We start from the raw sequence: 16,065 nt of genomic DNA on the forward strand, positions 1-16,065 counted from the left end.
CAGTGGCACCTAGTTTCATGTCACTATTGTGCAATGCTACAGGTTTAATGCCTAAGACTGGTTGGGGAATTCTTACCCTTGAAGAATTTGCAGTACACTTGAGACTCCAAGAATTAAGGCAATGCATCTGATCCCCAGACCCAAAAGTAATCTTTCCTTTGATAGTCCTTAGCATTTTACCTGGCACTTTGTAGCAATTCTGTTCCAACGTGTAAGCTCTTATATGTGCATACCAAAGCTCCTAACTCATTGCAGAATACTGTAGGCGCCTGAATAATAAGTCTTCAATAAATGCTAATCATTGGAATAAGATAAGAACCTATGGGTAAGTGTGGAAAGTGTTTGCCATTCAGGAATGATTTACAGCACTGGATTTTGCGGATAATCCTAATCATGTAACTTTCAACAACTGAATATGAAGCAGTGCAGCACAGTAGTTAGTGTGCATGGCTTCTGGAATTATACTGCTGGGATAGATTCCAATGCTGCCAGGTATCAGCCATCGGACCTTAACTAAAACTTGTAATTTCTCTGCAACCCAACCCAACCCAACCCAAATGTAAAAGGAGAATATTATTCGTTTGCGGTGAGAAGCAATTTAATTAATATATGCAAATGCTTCGAAAATTGCCTGGCACCCGGTAAACATTCCTTAGTGTAAACTATTGTTTGTTAATACTAGTCTACTGTGCTTCTTACCTAATTGACAAATAAGTTTTTGTCTATCCGCGGACAAAAAACACAATGACTAATAAACGTAGTAATTATGTTTGTTAAATAAGCATAGTACTCATTAATTCCCTTTATTTGAAATTAAGAAAAAAAATTTTCACACAGTACAGGTTGGGAAAACTAGGAATCAAGTTTAAAGTTACAGAGCCTATTAGGGTCAGCTATAGACCAAGACACTATTAGTTACTGCCCTTTTTGGGATCAAAAGTAGGCATTGGAAAAACAAACAAGCCACTTGTCTCAGAAGAGCCGCACCTTTTCATTACTCTCCGAATAAGATGCAGCAACGCCCCGATCACACAGAAAAGCAGTGATTCCTGGCCGCCTGAAAGAAGTTTGCGCAGGCGCAGCTCTCACTCCAGCGTGTTCGGTCGGCGCGTGACAACCGTGCGTTCCACCCTACCCCCAACACGGTCTTAGTGCGCACGCGCAACTCTACTCCCCGCGCACGTGCGCGTTCGCGCTGCTCATACTTCGTCGGTGGGCGCGCGCCCTGGAAAATTCCGCAACCGAGCAAGCTCCACCCTATGCGCCTTCTTGCATTCTCCAGTCTTTTCACCCTTAGTCCCCGTCCCAGCAGCCTTTGAGTGAACAAAATGGCTGCTCCCATGCCACGGGGGTTGTTTTGCTTATCCAGGGCTTTAGGATGGTGGTCTCAGCAGGTGGGTAAGAACCAGGCGAGTAGGACTGTAGGGGCTGGAGAAGGACAGAGTAGAGGGAAACAGTCCCTTCGCAGTTGCTCGTGGTGATCTTTGATGATACGAATCATACCAAGGCTAGGGAAGAGTTTAAGGCAGATGGGATCCAGCTACTGAGCTAAGTGATCGAGTCGTGAAAACCTGGGTAGGGCCATGAGGGCGAGCAAGTTCTCGGAAGCTACATTTGTCCTGTTTCGTTTGGGTGTGTTTGGCAGGAAGGTTTTAAAGGGGAAAGACGTAATGGTTTGGAAGATGGGCTCGCTTCCCACTGATTGTAAATATCCTAAATGAAACAGTGGCTGGAAAGGAAGGAATCCAGTGTTGACATTGTAGCTGCGTGAGCAAACCTTGTCAGAGAGTAAAGAGACCTGGCCTTTAGAGAGCTTGTTAATCGGTTGGAAGCTAGAACGACTGAAGTTTACAGTAAGGATACCAATAGAATGAGCGGAATGTAATCTCAGTAAAAATAGAAATGCCAAGAGGCTTTTCTTAAACTTTAATAAGAGTATTCTGTTCATTTCAGCATTGGGTCGGTGTTTATGTTCCCCATTACACTGAAGGTTCTTTAGAAACCGCAAGCCTTGTTTTAATCAGTATCCCTAGGAGTTGCCCAGTACTATGGGTAGTACTAAAGGAAAACCTTTAACAAATGTTCAGTGGGGTTAGTAAATGTTGCTTACTAGCTTCTACTAAGAAACACCCGAAAGTGTTAAAGTAGTAATGCATTTTCCCCATGATATGTGGTTTTATCATTGTTCCTAATTCATTCTTTGGATGTGCTTTTTCCACGTTTGTTTAGAGTTTTTTCCAGAACTCATTTTTTCCAGGTTACCTATATCGTAATCTTTCCTACCTTCCAGCCACTTCTGGTGACTCAGTCCATAGCTGTAGTTCCAGTGAGAACTAAAAAACGGTTCACGCCTCCTACTTATGATCCCAAATACAAATCAGAAAAGGAGTTTATACAACATGCCCGGAAAGCAGGAGTGGTCATTCCTCCAGAACGTTTGGAGCGTCCCATACATTTGGCCTGTACAGGTGAAGCATGATATTTCCTAGACCTTAATTCAGTCTCCTGTCAGAGATAATCTGGAAAGCGGAATGATTGGAAAATGATTGACAGTATTTAACCACAAAAATCAGTTGAGCCTCAATAATGATTTACTTTGTACACATTGTATTTCATGAGATCATCCTTGGTCTTGTTTTTATACTTCCTAAAAGGCAAAGGTGAAATCCCTCATTTTGTACAAGATGAAACTGAGGCTCAGAGAAGACTTAAAGGATCTCATTCTACTTTTTTCTCATGTAACACGATTCCCTCTGTGTGGAAGTTTAATTCACTAACCTACTTTATCTAGGTTCTTTCCCAATTTTATATGACCTGAGGATGCCTTTTTCTCAGTCTTGCAGTGCTTTCTTAGTTTTCTCCTTCTCTCATTACAGCTGGTATCTTTGAGGCCTATGTTCCTCCAGAGGGTGATGCTCGCATGTCATCTATTTCAAAGGAAGGACTGGCACAGAAAACTGAGCGATTGAAGAAGAATGTGGCATCGCAGTTGTCGTAGGTGTCAGACAACTGGGAGTCAATATGAGGATAAACATTTCTTGTTACTATTTCGTTCCAGAAAGACCATCTTGGGTTACTTGGATCGGATATAACTCTCGTAACAACTCTGTAGTATTTTCGTTCTTTGTAAGAGAGTCTGTAGTCAATGTAGAATGATATGGGCATTCTGATGCTTAGCATCTCAACATTTATTGGTTGTTAGAGAGCTGACTGTGAAGTTTGTAGGACTTTTTGATCACCTATTTTAAAATTTAAAGTAATGATAAAAAAGGGTATGTGAGAAGCATATATTAGAATTTAAATTCCAGAGAGTAAGAAGAGTCAAAAGCAAGAATGCAGACCTGTTCTTGGAGCTCACTGGGCCTTAGTTAAGGAGCAAAAGCAAAAACCTTCTGAGGCCCTCTTTTAGTTGAAAGGACAGAAACATGGAGGATTTGTCATTCTAAGGTTCCTCAGGGTCATTTATAGGTTTCTTTGCACAAGTATATTGAATTGGTGTTAATTCTTCACGTGGCCATCATTTGTTTCTCTAAACACAGATCTTATCATGTCACCTTTCCTGCTTAAAATTCTTCTCTGTTTTCTTATTGAAGAATAAAATCCAAATTTCTTCAGTGGTATTCACGGCTTGTTATAACTTCACTGGTATCTTCTCTCCATCATTTTCTCCTTATTCCATTTTTTTCATCCTGAACTTCAGCATGTCCAAACTAATTGCTGATTTCTTGACAGTATTGTGGAATGCCTCCATGTCTTTGAATATCTTTTTTAATATTTAAAAAACATATAGATTTTTTTTAGAGAGAGGAAGGGAGAGAGACAGTGAGAAAGAAACAGTCAATCTCTGGTCCCACTTATTTATGCATTCATTGGTTGATTCTTGTATGTGCCCTGACCAGAGGTTAATGTGAGCTGTGATTATAGAATTGAATGAAGTCTTAAAAAATGATTCTTTTGCTTAACTTCACAGAATACGGAAAATAAAAGAATATGACGCTAATTTTAAAATAAAGGACTTCCCTGAAAAAGCTAAGGATATCTTCGTTGAAGCTCACCTTTGTCTAAACAAGTAAGTGCACTCCCTGTCTTAAGCCCAAGATGTTCTCCTTTTGTAGGAGAACTTCTATGCGGGAAATAATTGGGCCCTGTAGCCTTCCTTGGCGTCCCTGTAGGCATTCTCCCTGCTGCTGGGGTTTTCACTCTTTGGTCTGGTTCATCTCTACCTAAAAATGTTCGGAGACCCTGCTGAACAGCTGCTGTTATCACCCCTCCTGGTTCCTAATTCTTCCTGACCCTTTCTGTGTATTTGTCTTGTGTATGTATGTTTCCCTTTCCTTTGTTATTTGGTATAAGTTTCTTTTGAAAAATTTCAAGATTTTATATATTTTTAGAGAGAGGGGAAAGGAGGGAGAAAGAGAAGGAAACAACGACCACCTGCCTCTCCACACCCCTAACCAGAGACTTGGCCCGCAACCCAGGCACGTGTCCTGACCGGAAATTGAACCAGCGACCTTTTGGTTTTTGGGCTGGTGCGGAAGCCGCTGAGCTGCACAAGTCAGGGCTCTTTTGAAATTTTTTAATGTTTTATTCATTCAACCAAGGAAAAGTCAAGGCTGCTAGGGAGATGAAAACCACTCAGGGACCTGGAATAATTTTAAGTCCCAGTCTCTGGACTATTGCTGACAGTCTTGAGCTCAGGCTGTTAGGTCTAGGCTTCAGGTAGGACCTCATATCTGTGCTCTGAGATCCATTTATTGTTTAAATTGTTTTATAAATTACAAAATAGTTAAAACATATAAAAAAGTAGCATTTGTGTTAATAGATGTTTACATTTATATTTGCTTTGGAATCTCTAATTGGGAAAGGGGGCAGGGATAAAACATTACAGATATAGCTGAAGTCTCATATCCTTGTTCTTTTTCTTCCTCCAGGTAACCGATATCTTATGTATAATTCCCATGTATATTTTATTTTTATACGCTTCACTAAGTGTACATGTGTAAATAATGTAAACAATTAAAATTTTGCATGCATGGTATCATTGTATGTATCTTGTTGAAACCTACTATTTTTATTGTTCAACAGTGGTGTTTATATTTTTGATATTTTTCTACCACATTATTTTGTGTGTTGTATTTGCCATGATTTTTCTTTGCTTCTTTTTCTCTTTTCATTTATTAGATTGATATAATTTCCTTCTTCCTTTTTTATTCCTTCCCTTCCACTTGATTAGAAGTATTACATACTATTTATCTTCTTTTAGAAGTTATTGTTAAAATGTTTCACATGTATTCTTTTTTTTCTTTTTTTATTGATTTACAGAGAGAGAGAAACACTGATTTGTTGTTCTACTTATTTACGCATTCATTGGCTGATCCTTGTGTGTGCCCTGACCGGGGAATCCAGCCTCCAACCTTGGCCTATTGGTATAAACCTCCAGCCAACTGAGCTACCTGCTCAGGGCGTGTGTTCTTGACTTCATATTATAAGAACCTTAGAACAATTTCATTCCAATCATCACCTCATTCATCTTCTATGTTATTGTCATCTCGTTCTTTAGTTCTGCATTTCAAGAATTTCACCTTTATTTCTTTGGGGTTTGTTTGTTTTTCACTTCATTTTTAAAGGATGCTTTTTTTAGGTCAAGAGTCTCAGGTTGGTAGTTATTTCCTGTTAGCATTTTGAAGATGTCATCTTTTGGCTCCTGTTGTTGCTATTGAAAAGTTAGCTATTTTTTGTTGTTGCTTCTTTTGAAGTTTCTTTTTTCCTCTTTTAAGATTTTTTCCCTCTGCCTTTAGTATTCAGCAGTTTACTGTGATGTACCTGTGTGTGTGTTTATGTGGGTGTCTTTGTCCTGCTCTCCGTTTCTATTGCTTCTTAAATCTTTGGTGCATTTTTTGTTAGTGTTGGAAAATACTTAGAACATCTTTTCAAATGTTGCCTGTGTTCCACTTTCCCGTCTCCTTTTGTGCCTCTGAATCCATATGTGTTTGGTCTTCTCACTATGTGCCAGTGTGTGTTAGGCTTTTTTCCATATTTTCTGATCTCCATGCCACCCCCCTTCAGTCTGGATGTCTTCTGACCTTCCTGCCCCCTTTTCCATTACGTCTAACACTGTTAACCCAGCTGTTGAATTCCTTAACTTCATACTCGCTTTCTGTTTTCACTTCTAGAATTTTTTTAAAGTATATTTTACTGATGATGCTGTTACAGTTGTCCCAGTTTTTTTTCTTTTTTCCTTCCCTCCGGCAATCCAGACCCTTAGTTCAGGTCCATGGGTCATGCATAGAAGTTCTTTGTCTTCTCTATTTCCTATGCTATTCTTATCACCCCCCTGTCCACTTCACTTCTTAATCCCTGTACCTTTTCCCCCCATTCTTGCCCTTTCCCTTCCCCACTGATAACCCTCCATGTGATCTCCATTTCTATGATTCTGTTCCTGTTCTAGTTTTTTGCTTAGTTTGTTTTTGCTTTTTTAGATTCAGTAGTTGATAGTTGTGAGTTTGTTGTCATTTTACTGTTCATAGTTTTGATCTTATTTTTCTTAAAAAAGTCCCTTTAGGCCCTGGCTGGTGTAGCTCAGTGGATTGAGCGTGGGCCTGTGAACCAGAGGATCGCGGTTCGATTCCCAGTCAGGGCACATGCCTGGGTTGTAGTCCAGTTCCCTGCAGGCCAACTCCCAGCAGGGGACGCACAGGAGGCAACCATACATTGATGTTTCTCTCCCTCTCTCCTTCCCCTCTAAAGATAAATAAATAAAAAATTTAAAAAAAAAAGTCCCTTTAACATTTCATATAATACGGGCTTGGTGCTGATGAACTCTTTTAACTTTACCTTATCTAGGAAACACTTTATCTGCCCTTCCATTCTAAATGATAGCTTTGCTGGACAGAACAGTCTAGGTTGTGGGTCCTTGCTTTTCATCACCTTGAGTACTTCTTGCCCGTCCCTTCATGCCTGCAAAGTTTCTTTTGAGAAATCAGCTGATAGTCTTATTGGAAGTCCTTTGTAGATAACTCTCTTCTTTTCTCTTCCTTTTTTTTTTTTTTTTTGTAAAGATTTTGTTTGTTTATTTTTAGAGAAGGGAAGGGAGGGAGAGAGGGTGAGAAACATCAATGTGTGGCCGCCTCTCTTACGCTCCCTCCTGAGGACCTGGCCCACAACCCAGGCACGTGCCCTGACTGAGAATCAAGCCAGCAACCCTTTGGTTTGCAGGCTGACACTCAATTCACTGAGCTACACCAGCCAGGGCTTCTCTTACTTATTTTAAGATTCTCTCTATCTTTAACTTCAGGCATTTTAATCATGATGTGTCTTGGTGTGGCCCTCTTGGGGTCCAACTTCTTTGGGACTCTCTGTGCTTCCTAGTCTTGTATGTCTTTCCTTCACCAAATTAGGGAAATTTTCTTTCATTAATTTTTCAAATAAGTTTCAATTTCTTGCTCTTCCTCTCCTCCTTTTGGCTTCCCTGTGATTCGAATGTTGGCACATTTGGAGATGTCCCAAAGTCTTTTTATTCTCTCCTCATGTTTTTTGAATTTTTGTTTCTCCATTTTGTACTGGTTGGCTGTTTATTTTTTCCTCATGTTCCAAATTGATGATTTGAACCCTGACTTCCTTCCCTTCACTATTGGTTCCCTGTGGATTTTTCTTGATATCATCACTAAGTGTAGCCTTCATTTCTTCCCCTATGTGTTTGCCAAACTCAGTGAGTTCTCTGAGCGTCCTTATTACCAGTGTTTTGAACTCTGTATCTGATAGATTGGCTGTCTCTGTTTGGTTTAGTTCTTTTTCTGGAGTTTCGTTCTGTTCTTTCATTTGGGCCGTATTTCTTTGTCCCCTCAATTTGGCAGCCTCCCTGTGTTTGTTTCTGTGTATTAGGTAGAGCTGCTTTGACTCTGTCTTGGCGTACCTGTTACATTATAAGGGATGGAGCCTTAGGGATTTGCCAGGACGGGGCAACCCCCTCCACTGCTTTGTGATGCTATAGGTGGGGGAGGGGTCAGAGAGGGAACAATGCCACTTGCTGGGCTTTCCCCCGTTTCCAGTCACTTCCCCCACTTCCTAAGTGCCAGTGGTGCCCTTCTAGCTGCTGTGCTGGTGCTGAATCCCAGAGTGGGTGAGTTTATATATGTTTTAGGACCATGTAGGTCCTTTAAATGGACTCTTCTGAGAGACTAGCAGTTTCTTCTGCCACCCCAACCCCCACTGGTGTTTACAGCCAAAAGCTATGAGGCTTTGTTTTCCTGGCACTGGAACCCTGGGCTGTGAGCTATGGCCCGGGGCTGTCCCTGGGTGTCCTTCCTGGTTTTTATCTGCCACACATGACTGTGGGACCACTTGGTCTGGGGCATCACCACCACCACACTGCATCCTCTCTGCCCCGGCTCCCTGTCTCTGCCTCTCCTGACAACAAATCCTTGGTTGTCAGACTTGCATACAGTTTGATTTTCTGGCAGCTCTGGTGGTTTTTTGTTTTGAGGCTGTGATCCTTCTTATGGTTGCATGAGGAGGTGATGACGCGTGCACCGGCCTGCAGTGCCCGCAGCGTCATGGATGAGATACGAGACAAATTCACACGGACTACCGAGTCCTGTGGAGGAAAAGGGGCCACATGGCTACTCCCTCAAGGAGGGAGCACGTCAGAGCGGCTTGGCCACCCTCTTAAGGGGAGAGAGCCTCAGAGTGGCCTGGCAACTCTCTCTCAAGGGGAGAGCACGCTGACCCTTGCCTAGACAGAGTTTTATTGGGTTTAATTTGTGCAGGAATACAAGCAAAGTTCATTAAACATTGTCAGGCAGTAAGGATCAAATAATAGCATACAAAGAACTATGAGGGCCTATTCTGGTTCAGGGTCTGTTAGCTAAAGAGCTACAAAACTTTGGGAAACAAATTCATTTCCTGCTCAGACCCTTATCATTTAATTGAGAGCATTCTTAACAAAGCAGGTTTCACAGGATTTTAAGTATTCTTTCTCAGGCCTGATCACCTGGGGAACCCGCCCTTTTCAGCACAGGGCTGCACTGCTCTCTGGCATTGTTTCAGGCTTAAGTCAGGCAGAGGAGGCAGATAGTTAAGGAATTTAGGAGACTTCTCGCAGACAGACTGACGACTCAGGCTTCCTCAAAGCCGAGGGGTGAGGTCCATCACCCCCTTTCTCCATAGCCCCCCAAGTCCTTCCCTGGGGTCTCCATGTGATCATGCCTGTCTTAGGTCGTTCCCCCCTTGGGGAATTTTACCTGTCATTGGCTAACTGATTAAGCACTGGGGGCCAGTTATAACAAAAGGAGCAGAAGCGTCGCTCCTGCCAGGGAGATAAGCTTTGTATCCTTAGTGGCTTATGGTCTGAAGGTCGCTTACTCAGCTTTAACCGTGGGGGGGGTTACAGCTCCTGAAACCAGGCAGGGTGGTTCCCAAGAAGGTGAAGTGTGTTTACATATGCCTCCATCTTGGCCAGAAGTCCACTTTTAGAATTTTTATTTTTGTGTGTATGTGTGTCAGGTTCTTTACTAAATTCTCCATTCTGTCATCTGATTCCTTGGACATACCAATTATACTTATTTTAAAGTCTGTGTCTGGCTGTAGCTCAGTTGGTTGGAGCATCATCTCCATACCCCAGGGTTGCAGGTTTGAATCCCTGTCAATCAACCAATGAATGCAAAAATAAGTAGAACAGCAAAAATCAATGTCTCTCTCTGTCCCCCCTCACCCTCTCTCTAAAAATCAGTTAAAATTTTTTTTGAGTTTTTTAAAAAATTTTATTTACTTATCTTTAGAAAGAAAGGGAAGGAGAGGAGAGAAACATCAATGTATGGTTGCGTCTCATGCATCCCCTGCTGGGAACTGGCCTGCAACCCAGGCATGTGCCCTGACTGGGAATCGAACTGCGATCTTTTGGTTCTCAGGCCCGTGCTCAACCCACTGAGCTACACCAGCCAGGGCCAGTTAAAATATTTTTTAAAGTTAAAAATTTTTTATTCCAAAATTTTAGTTTATTGGAATGGTTCTCTATTCATCGTTCTTCCAGAGAAGTTTTGTGTGTGTAGCTGTCAGATACCCAGGGATATCATTGGCTACATAATCAGTTTTTATGTTAATTTCTTAGCTTAGGGATTCTCTCATCATACCGGTACCATACATTCTGTATCCACATTTGCATATAAAGTGGGCTCAGGGCTTTAATTTTTCAGTTTTCTTTTGATGTTTTTATTTTACTTTTCTCACGTAGAGCCCGAGTCAGAGAGAAGCTTTGTCTCCAGGTTGGCGGGCTGTTTTCTAGTCTCCCCTTCCTGCAGGTGCAGGGCCTTTTGTGGTCATCGCCTTATTCCTGGGTTTGAGTTCCAGCTCCCAGAGGGTTCGAGGTCTCAGGAAGAGCCCAGCTCCGGGCTCTGAGATCCTGTTTCTGGATCCCTTCGTCATCCCTTATGTTTGCTGTTGTATAGGTTGGGTTCCTTCCATCTGGTTTTAGTTTCTTCCCCCTTTCTGGCATCTAGGGATTTATCTTTCTTTCTGGTGAACTAGGATAACGTATGTAAAAGTGTGTGTGTGTGTGTGTGTGTGTGTATTACATTCTGTCCAACACTTCTAGATGTGTGTAGTGGGAGTGGTTTGACATCAGCTCTGTCCATCGCATTACCGAAAGCAGATGTCTTCTTTTGATTTTTCAGTGTAAGTTGTGTTGCAAAATAGTAAGTGGACTCATAGGAAAGGGATGTTATTTTTCCTGAAGATTTCAGGCTGGAAGCGTGAGGAGGAAGTGCATTTGGAGGTGCCAGGCCTGGTGGCCGTGGCAGCTGTCCCCACGACTCGTCTAGTCTAGGCCAGAGCTGCAGGGGAAGCAGTGCATTGGGATCTTTTCTGTTAGGGAAAGAGGAGCAGATGGGACTAACCCCTCACCTGTTCTAGGACTAGAGACAAAAGTTTGAAGGGGACAAAGGCTTCAACTGCCTAGGAATTATTAGGCTGTGGGAGAAAGTCATGAATGCGTGTGTGCTCTTAGGGTGATTTGAAACTCCTTGGGTGGGAATCTCCCTAAGATTGTGTATGTACAGGGGCCAGGGCTTGTTCATCTATTTTCTCACTCTTGCTGCCTGGAATCAGCATAACTAGCTCGCTGCGGCAGTAACAAAGATGGATGTGGGGGAGGGGAGGACGGGCCAGAAAAGACAGGTGATTATTTTGGCTGGGTTCAAAGATGACAGTGTTGCCCTGGCTGGTGTGGCTCAGTGGACTGAGTGCCAGCCTGCAAACCAAAGGGCCACTGGTTCAGTTCTCAGTTAGCACATGTGCCTGGGTTGCAGGCCAGGTCCCCAGTGAAGGACGTGTGAGACACTACCACACACTGACGTTTCTCTCTCTCTTTTTCTCCCTCCCTTCCCCGTTTTTCCTGTTGCAGCTTAGAGCAAAAACCAGTCCCCATGACTCAGTAAGGGTCTCTTGCCCATCTTCAGGATGTATAATAATTTCACAGAAATTTCTTTCTACTCCTGAGATTCAGACCTAACTTTACTCTGCTGTGAAGCTCACAATTTTCTGGTAAATCATGTTATTCATCTTTGTGTCACCAGGACTTAGCATATTACCCAGCTTATATCAATAGAAGGAGTGAAGCTCTGGCTGGTGTGGCTCAGTGGATTGAGCACTGGCCTGCAAACCAAAAGGTCTCTGGTTCGATTCCCCTTTGGGGCACATGCCCGAGTTGCAGGCTAAGTCACCTGGGTTGCGGGCCAGGTCCCTGGTTGGGAGCATGTGAAAGGCAACTGTTTCTCTCTCACACAATGATATTTCTCTCTCTCTGTCTCTTTCTCTTCCTCTCTCTCTAAAAATAAATAACATCTTTTAAATTTTAAAAAATGGTAGGAATGAAGAAAATGTTTATAAAAATGAGTTATTTTCCGTTTTCCAAATCCTTTTCAACTTTCATTCAGCGTATCTTAAAAACAAGAGTCAGGTGGGTGGGCTGGGATGGGAGTAAAAGAAAACTGTACTTGAACAATAATTAAAATGAAATTAAAAAAAACACAGGAGTCAATTATATACATATATATATATATATCTTTCTTTTTTAGCTCAGACTATGACCGACTTCATACCTTGGCAACTGAAAACTGTTTTCCGGTAGGTTCCCACCCTTAGAATTGTAGGATGCTGAATGGGCATATTGCAGACGTCTCCTTTGGTTTTCTTAAGAAGGATCAGTTTGGGAAGTGCAGGAAGTTTAAAGGAAAAGCTGAAGTTCCCCTGTTTTTGCCTGAATGGTAATGACTTGACGTGGATGCTGCAAAGGGCCATGCAGGTGAGGAAAGAGGAGGTCCCTCAGCAAGCAGTGCTGTGACCTCGGGCACGGACCCTGAGGTCCCCACTGGGCCAGCCCGCACTTGCCTGCACTGTAATAGAGGATTTAACAAGAACTCCCAAGCCTCATGTCGTATGGTAACAGGTGCTGGGGACTTTGGGAGACCCTCCGGGAGGGAGACTTTGTGATTTAAGAATAAGAACTTCAGTTTCTGGCAGTTCAGCCTTATCTCCCTAGGGACAGGGAGAGCTAACCTTGTCTTAGTAGTTTAGCCCTTTATATCCCTGTAAAATCCCAACCTTCTCTGCTAAAAGGTGGGGGAGGGGCAACATATATGCAGTCAGCAAAAATACATGTAATAATTACCAGGGTATGAAGATGTATGGGAGGGGTAAGGGTGTATTAGGTAAGTTGGCAGTTTAGAGTGTGGTTTTCGTTGGTTTGGAGAAGAGTCCTTGAGGAGGTAGGTTGGTCTTGAGTTGTGATGTAAATGAAAGAGTTGTTGTGAGGTGGGCTTGAGCAATAGCTTAATCAAAATTTGATTAAGAATGAGCCCTGGCTGGTGTAGCTCAGTGGATTGAGTACAGACCTGTGAACCAGACAACTGTAGTTCAATTCCCAGTCAGGGCACATGCCTGGGTTGCAGGCCAGTTCCCGGTGGGGGATGCATGAGAGGCAACCATACATTGATGTTTCTTTCCCTCTCTCCTTCCCTTCCCCTCCAAAGATTTAAAAAAACCTTAGAATGGTGCAGAAGTTGTCACAAGAAAGCGTTGGGTGGAAATGTTGCATTTTGGCCGTAGTACTACAAGAAGTGAGCGGGTGTGGAAGCACCAGCTTCTCTAGAGGGAGGAAGAAACTCGGTAGAACTTGTTTTCCTCTACTCTCAGGACATGGTCTGGGACATCCAATATAAGACCGTCCGCTGGAGCTTCGTAGAATCTCTAGAGCCACCCCAGGTGGTTCAGGTTCGCTGTTCAAGTATGCTGAACCAGGGCAACATGTATGGCCAGATCACCGTCCGCATGCATACCCGTCAGGTAGAGGCACCAGTCTGCTTTTCCTCTGTTCGTCACTCTCAGGGTGGGCACCTATCTCTGGGATTCTGGCCGCAGCTGCCCAGGACTGGGTTCACCGGGGTCTTCCTTGCTCTGTCACTACGCCCCTCCCACTGCTAGAAGTCAGCTCTACTAAGACCGGTACAAGCATATTCTTCCCCACCCTTCCTGGCATCGACTTCCTCCTTCCTCCCATCCCCAGTCCAAAAAAAAAACACCTCTAAGAGTATCAGTAATTGGTTAGTCTAGATTCAGAATGCAGAGATGATTTGTTTCTACCTGTTAAAATATTTTGTTATGGCCCTTGTAAAAATGTTCGTGTGCAGAGAAACAAAAACTGGCCCTGGCTCAGTTAGTTGCAGCGTCACCCTTTACAACAGCAGAAAGGTGGTGGGTTTGATCCCCGGTCAGGGCACATACCCAGGTCACAGGTTCAGTCCCCGGTTGGGGTGTGTACAGGAGGTAACCAATCGATGTTTCTCTTTCTGTCTCTCCCTCCTTCCCTCCCCCTTCTCTCTCAAATCAGTAAACATATCCTTGGGTGAGGATTAAACAAAACAAAACACACAGAAACAAAACAACTCTGAGGACTAACAGGCCAGACATGCTCTCCCCCTTGCAGACTTTGGCCATCTATGACCGGTTTGGCAGACTGATGTATGGACAGGAAGATGTGCCCAAGGATGTCCTGGAGTATGTTGTTTTTGAAAAGCACCTGACAAACCCCTATGGGAGCTGGAGAATGCATGGCAAGATCGTCCCTCCGTGGGCACCCCCTAAGCAGCCCATCCTTAAGGTGAGGGAGCTTGCCTGGTTTGGGAGCTCTGAGGCCTGCCGTGCCTGGTGTGGCTGAGTGGGTTGGGCATCCTGCAGACTAGAAGGTCCCCAGTTTGGTTCCTGGTCAGGGCACATGCGTGGGTTGCGGGCCAGGTCCCTGGTTGGGTTATGGGCCTTCAAGCAACAACCGATTGATGTTTCTCTCCCCCTCTTCCTCCCTTCCCCTCTCTCTAAAGTGTAGATAAATAAAATCCTTAAAGAAGAGAGAGGGGTGGCTCTACTAGTGGCATCTTAAGCCAGTTGTGTTGGGCGCCACCTAGTGGAGAGAGGTGGTGACTCAGCATCACGGGAGGGGAATCCTATTAGGGTTGGACATGAAGGTGAGGGTAATTTTTTCTGCATGATGAAAGATAACTCAGCTTCCTGTTCTTTCAGACGGTGATGATCCCTGGCCCCCAGCTGAAACCGTGGGAAGACTATGAAGAACTGCAAGGAGAGGCCCATAAGCCTCAGCTGGCGTGATGACAAAAGTGATTCCTGGGGTGAAGTGTGGGTGATGAGGTGGCTGGGATCTGTGAAGTCAAGCATCTCCATCATGCTGTCGAAAGAATCACCTTTGTTCTCTCCTCTCGTGCTGGGGTCTTTCCAGCAGTCTCATCCTTGATACCCACAGCTGAGGGCGAGGCCCAGGTTGGGGGGCTGCTCTGCACAGCCCTGGACCCAGTTACTCTTTTTTAAGTTTTATATCTACCTTCTGGGCCTAGATGAAAGACACTTTGTTGCAGAGAACGTCTGACACCTGTCTTTCCCATAGCAGGGCCTGTCAGGAGCAAACTGGTAGAATTTTCTTACCACAGGACAAGCATCAAAGTTTGAAATAAAACAATCTCAGTGTTTTGGATCAGTTGTGGTGGGTTCTGTCCATATTCCCTGGTTCAGGTTAGAAGTAGACCAGCCTTCAAATGGCAGAAATGGGAGACAGGCTTAGTTGTGAGTGGTGTGGCTTCCAGCAAATGGAGACTTTGGAAAAATGGTGTTTATAAGAGATGGTATAATTTAAGAGGGTCTTTTGTCGTACATTGACTCACTGAATCAGCATTTGTATTTCACAGAAGAATGTAAATACAAAGAAACCGTTTATCCCCCAGCCTTTGGATTGTGTTCTTAATTATCAGCTGCATCCCCGGGTGATCCTGGGAAGCCTGGGGGAAGGAAGGGGCCATGGAGACGTTCGTGCATTTGGGTGATCCACTGTAAGAGTTGATTCCCTGACTTCTAGCACCTTTTGGAGACGGCGACCATTCAACCCAGCACTGGAAAGACACAGATGCCACACTCTGGACCTGCGCAGAGTGAAACAGCCCGGCCCCTTTCTGTTCCTTAGTTCCAGCTAGGCTGTCAGGAGGAGCACGTGGAACTTCACAGGCCCACGTGGGCTGGGTCATCCGAAGTAATGACAAAGGAAATCACTATCCCAGCAGCAAGCTTGGCTTACAGTACTGTTGCTTTTGTCAGCCCAGTGTGGCCTCCCCTTGAGAAATAGGATCTTAATTCTCATATTTTCTACTTTTCAAGTCTAGAGTGTCATTTAAGGAGTCTGTAAGTTAGGTTAAGGATTAATCTGTTCTGACCTTGTGCTGAAAGAAGAGTCTAAAGAACCAGAATCAGGTGGAGACTAAGCTAACTTCTCAGTCTCTCGCAAGCTGCCGTCCCAGCAAAGCCGTGAGCAGACCAGGCCTCACCCGGGAGAAGGGCTGTCTGGACAACGGCTGCTGAGCGCTGACTGTGGAGACGAGAGGCACATGCCCAGGAAAGAGGCCGCGCTGGCGGGCCATCCAAAGCAGCCAATCATCATGATGCTTAGTTTCAGCCCCTTAGGCTTAAAGTGTACCTCATTTTACGGCCCAAGTGGATTGGGTCGTATCCTATCTGTGT

At 44.0% G+C, this 16,065-nt stretch overlaps 1 protein-coding gene across 1 annotated transcript; it reads left to right on the top strand.

Annotated features, from left to right (window-relative positions):
- The first annotated feature begins 1,254 nt into the window (after positions 1-1,254).
- Positions 1,255-15,277, top strand: MRPL45 (mitochondrial ribosomal protein L45). The gene is made up of 8 exons (XM_037033448.1): positions 1,255-1,394; positions 2,291-2,468; positions 2,877-2,994; positions 3,971-4,069; positions 12,069-12,117; positions 13,186-13,335; positions 13,976-14,149; positions 14,566-15,277. The coding sequence occupies exons 1-8, from the start codon at positions 1,329-1,331 to the stop codon at positions 14,650-14,652; spliced, it is 921 nt and encodes a 306-aa protein (XP_036889343.1). The 5' UTR covers positions 1,255-1,328; the 3' UTR covers positions 14,653-15,277.
- The last annotated feature ends 788 nt before the right edge of the window (positions 15,278-16,065 follow it).

The sequence above is a fragment of the Sturnira hondurensis genome, unplaced genomic scaffold (genome assembly GCF_014824575.4).
Source record: "Sturnira hondurensis isolate 20B ecotype Veracruz unplaced genomic scaffold, ASM1482457v3 Scaffold0021632, whole genome shotgun sequence".
NCBI classification, from domain to species: domain Eukaryota; kingdom Metazoa; phylum Chordata; class Mammalia; order Chiroptera; family Phyllostomidae; genus Sturnira; species Sturnira hondurensis.